Source organism: Pseudopodoces humilis, chromosome 6 (assembly GCF_049639895.1).
Source record: "Pseudopodoces humilis isolate 2021_Gansu_Grassland_sample_001 chromosome 6, ASM4963989v1, whole genome shotgun sequence".
Classification (NCBI taxonomy): domain Eukaryota; kingdom Metazoa; phylum Chordata; class Aves; order Passeriformes; family Paridae; genus Pseudopodoces; species Pseudopodoces humilis.
The window spans coordinates 44,317,651-44,329,920 of record NC_142205.1 but is presented as its reverse complement, the minus strand read 5'-3'; the positions used below and the strand labels follow the sequence as shown (position 1 = coordinate 44,329,920).

The window sequence follows — 12,270 nt, the reverse complement described above, 5'->3', positions numbered from 1 at the left end:
TTTTTTGTGGATGGTTCAGATTCAACAGAACTGTCACCAAATCCAAAGTAAGGTAATGTGCTCATCAGGAAACCTGGTTTTGGATATGTGACTCGTAGCCCCCTGAATTCAAGAGGTGGCAAAAGGGGAATTGCAGTAAATTTCACGTTGTGTGTGCTGCGCACGCTGGTTCCCGTAGGAGGGTCTGCACAGGCAGAGCAGCCTTCTCTCATTTCTTCTGAGAGCATTGGAAATGCAGAAAATCTGTTTGGCATGGGGGCTGCTGCTTGTAGCACCACACAAGGCTGACTTCAGATGGCCCCTGCTGCCACGGCATGTCATTAATGCAGCTCACAGCAGCTGGACTGAGAGGACTTCAGTGTTTATTAGGGGAATATAATCATTTAAGCCTGAATAAGCTTCAAAGCTCTAATGTGGCTGTTTGGCCAACAGAAATGAGATGTAAATTTGTGCTGAATAGCCACTGATTACAGAAAGATGATTAATGTGAGGTTTAAAATTGATTTATGGGTGCAGTTGTCAAGGCCTAAGCCATGAATGTAATATTATCTCTATGAAAAGCTTTGGGTAGATTAGAGACCAGGGAGCAGTGGCAAAATAATGACTTTGCTGGAGGGTCTGATACAGAGTATGGGCCGTCTGTAATCTAGTCAGATTTGGTATATGCCTGAGAGGTTAGGCTTTGCCGGTGCAGCACGTGGATAATTGTATCACTTTGCCTGAAACACTAGAAAACCAAGAAGTTTAATATGTTTTATTTTCATTAAACACGCTTTTAGATCAAGTATTTTTTCTCTTTTACCGGAAACTCTTAAAGGTGAACTGACTTGCAAGATTTTATGTAAAGCAAATTACAATGATAAAGATGAAGAATTTAGTTTTTGCAAATTTTTGCTGTTCTGTGCATTAAAAATAATACAAATACTGCTTGTGATTTCAATTGTAGTAAACAGTGAGAATCCCCACATAGAGTTTTATTTATTTTAGTATTAGGATAACATTAAAGTAACAAGGAAAACTTCCTTTCTTCCTGCTTCTCAAAGTTGTTCTGCGAACCTCTTGGTATCATCAGGTGATGAGTAATGTGAATAATATCCCAAAAGCTTTGAAAATCCAAGCATTGGGTTGTAAACTTAAAATACACGTCCTGCTCTGCGTCCTGAAAATCTGGCTCTGTCAGCCTTCCAGTGTTAAACCATGTGGTGTCAATACTGTTTTTTCTGGCCTTTGTTAAATTGCTCTGCAATGAGTGTAACATTAAGCAGTGAAAAATGATTTAATGGTATTGTGTTTCTTCATTGCTTCTTTCATGCACATCTCCATTGTCTTTCCCTCAATTGCTGGACTGTGATTTGAAATGGATGTTTTAATCCAGATGTACAGAGAATTTCCAACCTTTAAAAAAATAAACCTGTGGGAGGGGAGGTGGGGTTTGCAGATAGCACATTGCTTTGTTCTGGGAAGGGGGTTGGCACAGTCCCTGATTAGGCATGCTGGAGAGGGGCTGGTGCTCCATTTCATTTCAGTTCCACTAGCCTCCAGCTGGGTGCTCATTCCATTTGGATTCTGGTGCTGACATCTTCCATTGATCATGCAAATTATCAAAGTCTGGGCTAAACTTCAGTCTCATTTTAATTTTTTCCCCCCATGTATCTTGGTGTGCAGACTGAAAAGTCTAGATGACTTTGTCCTGATGTTTCTCCATTTTTCAACAGCTTGAATTGTGCAGGTCTCTACAGATAACATATTTCATCATAATTATGTACTGAAAATAATTTTTAAGGTTTTAATTGTTCTTGTGGTACTTTACGTAGCAAATTGCTGCTTGTGTTTTGAGATGCCATTGCAGCTTTTCAGAAATGTGCAGTTTCCCGGCTATTTCTTTTCTCAGTTTTTCAGTGGTGCAGAGCAATCCAGGAATTGTCACCACTTTTGCCTTACAGGGAATTTCACTGAGAAGTCTCGGCACAGCCAGCTGCAGAAATCCAAGGTGTGGCAGTAAACCTTATGTGCATATTACAAATAAAAAAGAATATTGAAAAATGTTTAAAGTACCAAATTCGAATGTTTACACAACAGGAGTTGATGATTATGAAGTTCTCCTTGTAACTCTAGGTGACTGATAATGTCTTCACGTGTAGCTCTTCTTGAGAGGAGCAGTCATGCTTTGTCTCAGTTTCAGCGTGGGGTTCTCCTGTTTGGTGTTTTCCCTCAGTTCTGAGCAGTGTGATTGTGAGAGAACCTTTCTTGCCATTACTTCATGAAGGAGGAGGATTTCTAGCAATCCTGACTACACACAGGATGATGAAAGGTTGACCTGGGTGGGATTAAAAATATCCAAAACACTGTAAAATACAGAAGTATCCACCCAGATGCTTAAGCTCTCAGTTCTAAAAATTGCATTTATTTAAAGCTGGTGTCTGCTGTCGAGCCGTTCTGAGTATCGGAGCATGCAGCTGGCAGCAGTGGAGTTAGGATGGAGCATGATGGTGCTGTGAACATTCACCCAGCTCATTTTCAGTGTAGTTTTTTTGTACTGGAGATGAAACATCAGTTATCTTCCCATCTTTGCTATTCCCTCTCCTGCCCTTTTTCAGAGTGCAAAGCCTAATGTGAAACCTTGGCACCAAGTGAAATTGAGTCTTGTTAACTTTTGATGAAGTGTGGAGTAGCCTTTAACATGAAGCAAGGCCCTTTTTCTCCTCTTAGCATTTTTGCTGCCCACACGTTGCAAGAGGTCATTCAGAAACACATCTGGCAGTTCCTGTAACTCTGTTGAGGTGAGAATTTGCCCTTTTAGTGGGAGGTGGTGGTAATGGAAGTGACTTTCTAAGTTTGCTTTCTGCTAGGCAAGTATCACAAGTGGGCTAGAGGATATGGGTTTGGCTAATGCAGAAATGGAGAAAAACTCTTCACTAGTCTGATGTGGCACGTCTTAAAATCATACTTTAAATTTCCAGTTCATACCTTTTTGCTATTTGCTTCCCCCACTTATGCTTTAGTGTATGAAAATGATCTGTAGTTTCTTGCTGGAAAATCTCTAGTACTGAGTGAGGAAACTCATATTTACTTCAGCTAATTAACCTCAGGATATTCTGAAGCTGTGTTTTAACTGGGCTATGCAGCTTAGTGACCAGAGTGGCATTGGAGGAAACAGCAGGAAACTGCAATCCAGTAGTAAAACAAGAAGAGCAGCCCAAAAGTTTATAGCATTCTTACTTTTGTTTTATTTTCCTGGTTGTAGAAATTGGGAATGTGCCAAGCCACCAGAAAACATTGAGTTCCTTCTTCAAAAACTCAGCTTTTATTAGGCTAGATTTCTGCCTGAGTAGGGAGATTAATCAGATGCTTTCTATCCTCTGTTATCCATTAGGTTTTTTGCTTGACTAGTAGCTGCTGTCAGTAGGAATATATATCTGTATGTCTAAATGTCTCAGTTGTAAAATTGCCATCCAAATGAGGCTTGAGCCTCGGGTGGGGGCACTGTCAGATGTACAGAAATAGTAAGATCCCAGGCAGTTGCAACTGCTTCTGGTATTTAAAGGTTTTAGTAAACTCTTGTCAAATGTTGTTTGCATTGAACTCACTGCAGTTTCTTTTTGACACTGGCTCCTTCCTTGCAAATGAGTTCCAAAGCCCCTAAAACCAGGCTGAGAATGTGTAAAAATGGCTTCACCTTTTGTATTATGGAAGTCGGTGTTGATATTGGAAAAGTTTGCACAAGTAATAATTTTTTTGTTGCTTGGTAGCTGAAATCTGAAACAGTGCATTTGAGGCTGAAAGAAGTAGTTTGTATTATTCCAGAACTGTTTTTTCATAATTTTTTTATTTGCTCTCTATTTTGGTTAAACTCAAGAAGAGAAGATGGCAAAGACGTGGTTTGTAAGGCTCTCAAAATAATTGGTTTCTCTTTTACTAATGTTTTTTTGTTCCCTCCCCTTCTTTCCTAACTTGATCCAAGTACATGAATTGCTTTGGTTTCCTGATTATTTTTCTTTCAAATTTGTGATTTACTGGAAAAAGTCCTGTGGCTCTTGTTGATGTCCTTCTACCGCTTGGTGCAGGGCAGGAGGGGAGAAGCAGCTGAGCTGTCCCAGTGAGCAGGCACCTTGTCCCAGTGCAGAATTTGAATTTTAAACCTGTGTAGTTACCTTGGCACAAATGCTTAAAAATTGTCGCCCAGGAGTGCTGTTTTAAGCAGGGTGCAGTGAGCTGGTATTGATGGAAAATGCTGGCCAAAGCTGTTTTGATGTCTCTGCTCCTCACAATCCTCATCCATTGGGAAGAGCAGGGCTGCAGACAAACGTGTGGCATTGTTCCAGGTATCCAAGCATTTTTCTGCTGCTTGAGAGTGGTGTGGATCACTGTCCCTTTCTGGGAGCAGGAACCAGGCTTCTCAAGCACCCCAGCCAGGTGTTGGTGGACTCTGCCATGAGATCAGCAGGTCAAAGAGGTCATACATACACCTCTTGCCCATGGCAGTGTTCAGGACAAAGCTCTTTTGCTCCTGCCAGTCCTGAAGTTAATATTGCTGTGAAGGGAGCTAAATGTAACATGACTTTTTGGGCTTCATGTCTTTTGTGTTCTTGTTCTTTGAGGAAGGAGTACCCATTTAACAAAGGCTGAAACACCTCCAGCAAAATCAGGCTCTTGCTCAATCATGTGGTTCCCGAGCTGAAAATCTGAGCAATGCCACATATTGCAGCTTCTGTTGATAACACTGGCAGGATTTGGTGGCAGGACTGAAGCACCTGAATCTTGGGACTGTGGCCTGTTTGCAGGTGCTGTTTTGCAGTAGGCAAGATAGTGACAAAGTCAGCCTTGTTTTACAGCTAGCACAGCCCTGCAAAGCCTTCTGCAGTGCAGAAGAAAGGATGTGTGGTGCTCTGCCTGGCTTTCACTAGCGATTTAGCCTTACGTGACCTCACTGAAGCCACTGAAACTGCGCAGAGGAGAGCCTGCTGCTTGTTTGCTTTAACCGTGTAATACCACAGCAAGTGGAAACCAGCAGGCAGCTAAAAAAAAAAACAAACCAACAAACCCATAAGTTTTTGGGTTCTGAGATGGGAGGGAAGATGCAGGTTGCAAGATAAAGTTTAGTAGCGGGAGGGAACATTTGTGAGGGAGCTAAGCTGGAGGCTATTGATTGGCAGCCAGGTCTTAACATCAGCTGCATCAAAGGAAATCGAAGAGTCTACCCAAATAGTACCAGGATGAAAGGCAGGATATATAGTACTGAGCCAAACACCAGGCTGGTTTGCCCTTCTGGAAGGGCATCAGGTGTCCCCTTTTCACTTGGCATGGGGATTGCATAGCACTGTGCCACGCTATCCTCTGCATCTCTGCTCGTGGTGGCCTTGACAGCGGTATTTTGGGGTAAAATTGCCTTTCTGTGGGCAAAGCACATAGAGTATCTCTGATGTTTTCTCACATTCAAAGCCTGAGATCAGAGATCTGTGCCAGGCTTGCTTTTTTTCCAAAAAAAAAAAAAAAAAAGGTAGATACGTAAATCCTTTTCTAATTTTACATCTTTGTGCCAGCAGATACCTGAGTTAATGTACATATGTTGCAGAGCTCTGTGTGGTGGGGTGGAAAAATTACATAGGAGAGGATGAGACTTCTTGTACCATGGAGCCTGTGAAATATGTAGTGGGGAGAGAGGCAGATTCACAGCCCTTAGAGCGAGGGAGTCATGCTGGGAAGGTTTCAGGTAAGTCTTAAGAACACCTTTGTTTAATGTTCTTAAGCTTCCTTTTCCTCTTAAGATGCCTAGGATTTTGCTAAATGCCTAATTTCTTTTTCAGCAGTGCAAGGATGTGGGGAATTAGGAACAAGGCTTGAAATGTCTGTACTGCCTTTAGTGAACGCTAAAGAAAGTGAACGAGTTAATGAAGACCAGTAACAAAAACTTGTACTGCAACACCCCCATCCCCTCAAAACCAAATAAACAAAAGGTCTGAAATTTTCATCCCTGCTGTCAGTATTTGGTTTTGGGGCAGCAGCCTTTGTGGTAGCTGTGCTGTGGTAGCAAATTGCACTCCTGGAACCTCTGAGATTAGAAACAAGCCTGAGTAGCAGACAGCTGGTGAATGTGTTTTAAAATTGTCCATTTAACCCAAGGCTGCTCCACTGCATGTTTTTTTAACTCTTATATCTTTAGTTAGATGTGTGATATCTTTGGCCTTTCTATAGACAGACAGTATGAACTGTGTACTTCCTATTGATGGAGCTGCATTTTTACTCACCAGCAGTAGTATGCTGGAAATTTCTGATTCAGAAATAGGTCTTCTATAAATGATTTAACACCAAGGCATTGAAATGCATTTGTGTTTTCCTTCTTAGGGCTATTAAAGATGTAGAGAAAACATTTACCACCAAATTAATGGTTGCATTTTTGTTTTAATCCTGCAGATGGGGTTGATTTATATCTCAAAAAATATGTGCTGCAAAGAGGAATTATAACATTACACAATTTTCCAGTTGTACGTAATTTTTTTTTATGCCAATAATTTTCATCTAGATGCTGTCTCTTTAATGTGGTGGGTTTTCTTTCTCATTAACTGTAAGGCACTGCATTTCATCCTCTGGTTTGTGTTTCTTTGTTGGCTGAAATACTTGTCTGCAGTGACTAGGAAGCTGGGACCAGGCAGAAGGTGCTGGGGCTCTTTCTGCCATCTCCATCTCGTGGAGGGATGTAAAAGCAAAAGGGTGGCAGCTTGCCTGCAGTCTCTTGGGGAGGCAGATCTATCTGAAGAAAAAGAAATAGTGTAGTCCTACATTCAGATAGGAGAGAAGAAGATTAAATGACAGAGCAGAGATTTTTCACAATTCTGGCTGCTCTGATAAAATCTGGCTGACTTTCCCTTGAGGATTATACAGAGATAAGCAGCATTAGCTCATTAGCACCTGCCCTTTCTCATGCTCTGATGAGTGCTTTAACTTCGATGGCAGGTGGTGATGACAGGATTTGCTGTGATCTGGGCAGCAGTACTGGAAGTGCAGCACATCCTGAAGCCTGAGATGTTAGGCCGTGTGCCATTTCTTGCAGCTGAGATGAGACTCTAGCTCAGGTCATTGATGTATTTGTGCTTAGATGTTTCTACTCGTTGTGTCTAGTGCTCTCAGTGCATGAAAGCAACCATTAGAATCACTACACTTAGTTTTTCAACAAATGAACTTTGTACTCACTCCCAAAAGCACAACTCCTGAAGCAGCAGTGGAAATGAGCTTAACTGCATAATTCTGGGGAGCATCATGGTTGGGTCCTTGAAAATTGACCTGGCAAGTATGAAAAAAGTCAAGAGATGTTTTTCAGCATGCATTCAAGTTAGGTCACTAATGATATTACTGCAACATCACAGTCATTGTAAATGTCAGTTCTATGAAAGAAATACACATTAATGCTCTTTAGATGCTGTGCAGAGTTATACTGTGTACCTTGTGGCCATCCATACACATCTCCATGTGATAAAACTGGTCTGAGCAATTCCCAGCCCTGAAATGCTCTGCACCACTTCCTGATGGAAGTTGTCACTTCTTCATATATGCTCGTTGATGTGAGCAGTTGTTCAAGTGATCCTCTGACCTTCAGCCAGAAAAAAGCAAAGTTAAAGTCATTATGTCTTTCCTGGACTATATTTGGATGTGCTCATCTCTCCCCTGGGCTGATTTGGCAGGGATCTTGTGGGTTGGGGCAAGAGGAGAGTTACTCTCCCTTTTCATCAGATGGAGAATCACCACCAGCTTTATAAATATAAGACTTTATATAGTGTCATGTTTTATGCCCAGCCAGCAGCTAAGCACCACACAGCCCCTCTCTCACTCCCCACCAGCAAGTGACCAAATCAAAAGGGTAAAAGTGAGAACTCAGGACTTGAGATAAAGATGCTAAAACAGGTCAGGCAAAAGCTGCATGCACAAGCAAAGCAAACCAAGGAATTAATTTACCACTGCCATGGGCTTGGCTGGTATTCAGCCATTTCCAAGTAAGCAGGGTGGTGTTTTCATTAGTCTCTCTCCATGGGCCATTCGGTTTAATGTTGCAATGAACTCCTCTCCCTACCCCTGTTCCCTTTTGTACTCAGACAGAGACTTCAGTCCTTTAGGATTTTGGGCTCAAAGTGAAGCCTTATCTATGTGCCACAGTCTCTTCAGGGGTGTACCTGCTGCAACACTGACATAACCACAGCCACAGGTGCTTTGAGATGCACCTGCTCCAGCATGAATGTATCCACAACTGCTTAGGGCTGTGCTCCCACGTGGACTAATCCCCAGGTTGCATTCCTGTCAACTTGAGTTCAACGCTGCATGTCCAGTGTAGCATCACAGAAATGTCAGAGGTGGCCTGAGCATTTGCCAGCATGCCACTGCTGACATCAAAATGTTCCCATGATCAGCAGTTCAGCAAGCAGCAGAACCAAGGAGCAGCCACTAACAAGCACCAGGCTTCAGTGTGCAGTGAGGCAATCAAGCCCCATGGCAAGCCCAGGAGCCAGGCAATGAATAGCTAAACAACAATAAATTCAATCTAGCACATTCGAATCAAACCTGTCATTATCTCAAACCCTTCCAGCCCCACACTGGCCATCAAAAGGGCCTGTTGTGATTTAACTCCAGCTGGCAGCTGAGCACCACACAGCCACTCCTTCACTTCCCCTGCAGTGGATGAGTGAGAAATCAGCAGGGTAAAAGTGAGAAAACACACGGGCTGAGATAAAGACACTAAAATAGGTAAAGCAAAAGCCACACGCACACAAGCAAAGTAAACGAAGAAATTCCTTGGGAACACCACTTCCCATGGGCAGGCAGGCAGGTGCCCAGCTATCCCCATGAAAGTAGGGACTGAAATGGTGACTTGCGAAAGCAAATGCCATGATTCTTCCTGTCCCCTGCTCTTCGTTGCCCCAGTTTTATGTGCTGAGCATGACACCATATGGTCTGGAATATCCCTTGGGCCAGGTGGGATCAAATGTCCCAGCTGTGTCCTCTCCCAGCTTCTTGCCATCCCCCAGCCTTCTTGCTGGTGGGACAGGCTGAGAGGCAGAAGAGGCCTGGACTGGTGTAAGTGCTGCTCAGCAGTCACTGAAACTTCTCTGTATCACCAACAGTGTTTCTAGCACAATCCCAAAGGTAGCCCCTATGAGCTGCTATGAACAGGGTTAACTCCATTCTAGTTGAAACTAGTACAATGTTAGACGAATTCACTTGGAAGTATATATGTACAGTATATTTATCATTTAAATTAGCCATGCTAGTTGAAGAATGGTGTTTTTCTGATTTTAATTTCATATATCAAAACCTCCCTGTTTACTGAAACACAGAAAAATCTAGCTTCTGAATTATTCCATGTTGCATACTTTTCTTGTATCTTTTCTCAGTGACTCTCCTGGTAATTGTTAATTGCCTCTCCTAAAGTTAGGCGTGAATCCAGCACAGATCTGCCTGGCTTTCGCTGCAGACATATCCTTGCCCAATTCTGTAGTGCTACCCAGTGACAAGTACATCTTAATCACGGTAGAGTTGTGGCCTGTTTAAACCCAGAAACACAAAAAAAGGTTAGAAATTAAAGTACTGCTTGCCATGGCAAAAATGTCTTTGGGTTAAGTTCCTTCCATGGGAGATTGGTGATACATATGAACTCTGCACATCACAGTGGGTATGTCTTCCTGCACAAGTCCTCACTTTCACATCCCAGCTTGAGGAGGAGAAGAAATGTTTTTCTGGTGTTTGTATACATTATTCATTTTGGACTGTACCATCGGGTTATGGTCTCGTGTCACTTCTTGCTGCTGTTATAATTTAAAATGTAAGAGCAACATTTAGTTTAAAAAAATCTTCATTGTTACATTGACTCTGAGGGTGTTCTGTCTCAGCTCTGCAGTAATGGCATCTGGGCTGAGAACATTCTCAACTTTATCTCGGGCTGTATTTCCAAGGAAAAAATTTGGCCTTTGGCCCTTAGAAGATAGGCGTTTGAAACAGGAGTACCTTTGAATTATGCTCTGTGCGTTTCCTTTGTGCTGCATCCGCAGGTGTGACCCAGGTGTGTGCAGCAATGCTGAGCAGAGGATGGAGGAGGCACTGGGAGTTAAGCCCTCGTGGGCAAGTGGGTCAAAAGCAGAAGGGAACAAAACTGAAACCAACACTGGCTCTCCTGGGCTCTTTGCTGCACTTAGATGGTTAATCTAATATCTTAATGCAACACTAGGGTTGTCAGAAGCCGAGAGGAAATGCTAATGTGGATCTATTGTAGGCACAGTTGCCCTGCTGCTGATTCTGTGCTGCATCAGGAAAAAGCATTTCTTCCAAGTGATGCCCTTCAGAGCATGGCTAAAATAAAATGAACAAAAAGTTGTTACAGTTCCCACAAAGCACTGCAAAAAGTTGCCTGGAGCTCTGCTTAAAAACCTCTGTAGCACATAAACAGCTCAAGATTTGCAGATCTTGTAACCCATATTGGAAATAATCTTCTCTTTGCATGATCAATAACCACCGTGACTAGCACACCTGGGTAGAGCAAAGGCCTGTTTATTTCGTGTATCACTCCACTGATTTTCTGGCATGCTGTTTGTTGGGGGAGAGTAGCTTGTAGGAGTGTGGTTTTGGTTCTATGGGGCAGTGATTTGAGGATGTGGTAGAAAGGAGCCTGGGGGTATGGGGACAGACACACTGTAAATAGCTTTATTTTTCTCCTATGTGGATGCACTGGAAAAGCCCACAGAAACGGGCCCATCTGCTTTTGTTTTGTTTCCTGACTGAATACTAGTGGACAAACCCAGCAATATGTTTTCCCACTTTTGAACTGTCTAAAACAAAGGGTTTTAACTGGCATCTTTTTTTATTTATAAAGGAACATTTATCTGACTTTATCAGGAATATATTGAACCTCTAGTACAAAGAGCTTGGCAATCAAAACATTTTTTTCCCCCTGAAAGTCCTGAGTTCTGAAGCCCAAAATGCTCTTAGATGGGAAAGCTAAGAGTTTATGTGAGTTGTGACTGTTTTAAAAAAATACTCTTCCTTTTTATACAGTGGGAAGAAATTGGTGAGGTGGATGAAAACTACGCTCCGATACACACGTACCAGGTATGCAAGGTAATGGAACAGAATCAGAACAACTGGCTTCTGACCAGCTGGATCTCTAATGAAGGGGCATCCCGCATCTTCATCGAGCTCAAATTCACCCTGAGGGACTGTAACAGCCTTCCAGGAGGACTTGGGACCTGCAAGGAGACTTTTAACATGTATTACTTCGAATCAGATGACGAAGATGGGAGGAACATCAAAGAAAACCAGTACATCAAGATTGATACCATTGCTGCCGACGAGAGCTTCACAGAGCTGGACCTTGGCGACAGAGTAATGAAGCTCAACACAGAGGTGAGAGACGTTGGCCCCCTAACAAAGAAGGGATTTTACCTCGCTTTCCAGGACGTGGGTGCCTGCATTGCCCTGGTCTCCGTGCGCGTGTACTACAAGAAATGCCCGTCGGTAATCCGCAACCTGGCCCGCTTCCCTGACACCATCACGGGTGCGGATTCCTCGCAGCTCCTGGAGGTGTCAGGTGTCTGCATCAACCACTCGGTGACTGAGGAGGCTCCGAAGATGCACTGCAGTGCAGAGGGGGAGTGGCTGGTGCCCATCGGGAAATGCTTGTGCAAGGCAGGGTACGAGGAGAAGAACAACACCTGCCAAGGTAAGGGTTTGCAGGGAGGGCGCCGTGCTGAGCCTCCGAGCTGATGTGCGGTCTGGGCTTTCTTCTCTCTCGTGTTCTTTGTGCCTGGTTGAGTTGACAGTGGTGGGTCAGGTTCTCACTTCCACTGGGGTCCTTTGAGTAAGTGTTACAGCAGGAAGACAGAGGCCTGGGCTGGATGTCGTGGCACTTGACACCTGTGCAGGTGCTTCTGGTGCTTACAGAGCTGCAAACAAGGAGAATCTGGCATTGAACTGTTACCTTTGGAGCACTTCAATTGCCTCATGGACCCAATAGTTAGTCTTGTCTGTTAGCTAGAGATTTGTTATTTTTCCTCAGTATCAGGGTTTCCTTATGAGTCTTACAAGACCGGTTTCTTTTTTTTTTTTTTCCTAGACTGTACCAGGGAATGTTTGAAGTTAATCTCTCTATAGAAGATGCATTTTGTTTTTGTATTTGAAGGAGTGTGTTTTTCTGTCTTTATCACTCTGTGGGGGGCTGGGTATTTGATGTGGTGTGAGTTGATTGATTTTCCTCTCTGGTAAATAATTTAATACAAAGCTACTCAGCTGTTCAGA

The 12,270-nt window shown here is 43.1% G+C and overlaps 1 protein-coding gene across 7 annotated transcripts in view; it reads left to right on the top strand.

Annotated features, from left to right (window-relative positions):
• Positions 1-12,270, top strand: part of EPHA5 (EPH receptor A5) — a 210,249-nt gene that overhangs the window by 32,095 nt on the left and 165,884 nt on the right. For all 7 annotated transcript variants that reach the window (XM_088056749.1, XM_088056752.1, XM_088056748.1 and 4 more), the window contains exon 3: positions 11,032-11,695. In XM_088056749.1, coding sequence (XP_087912875.1) covers positions 11,032-11,695 — 664 coding nt within the window. The remainder of the gene's footprint in view (positions 1-11,031; positions 11,696-12,270) is intronic.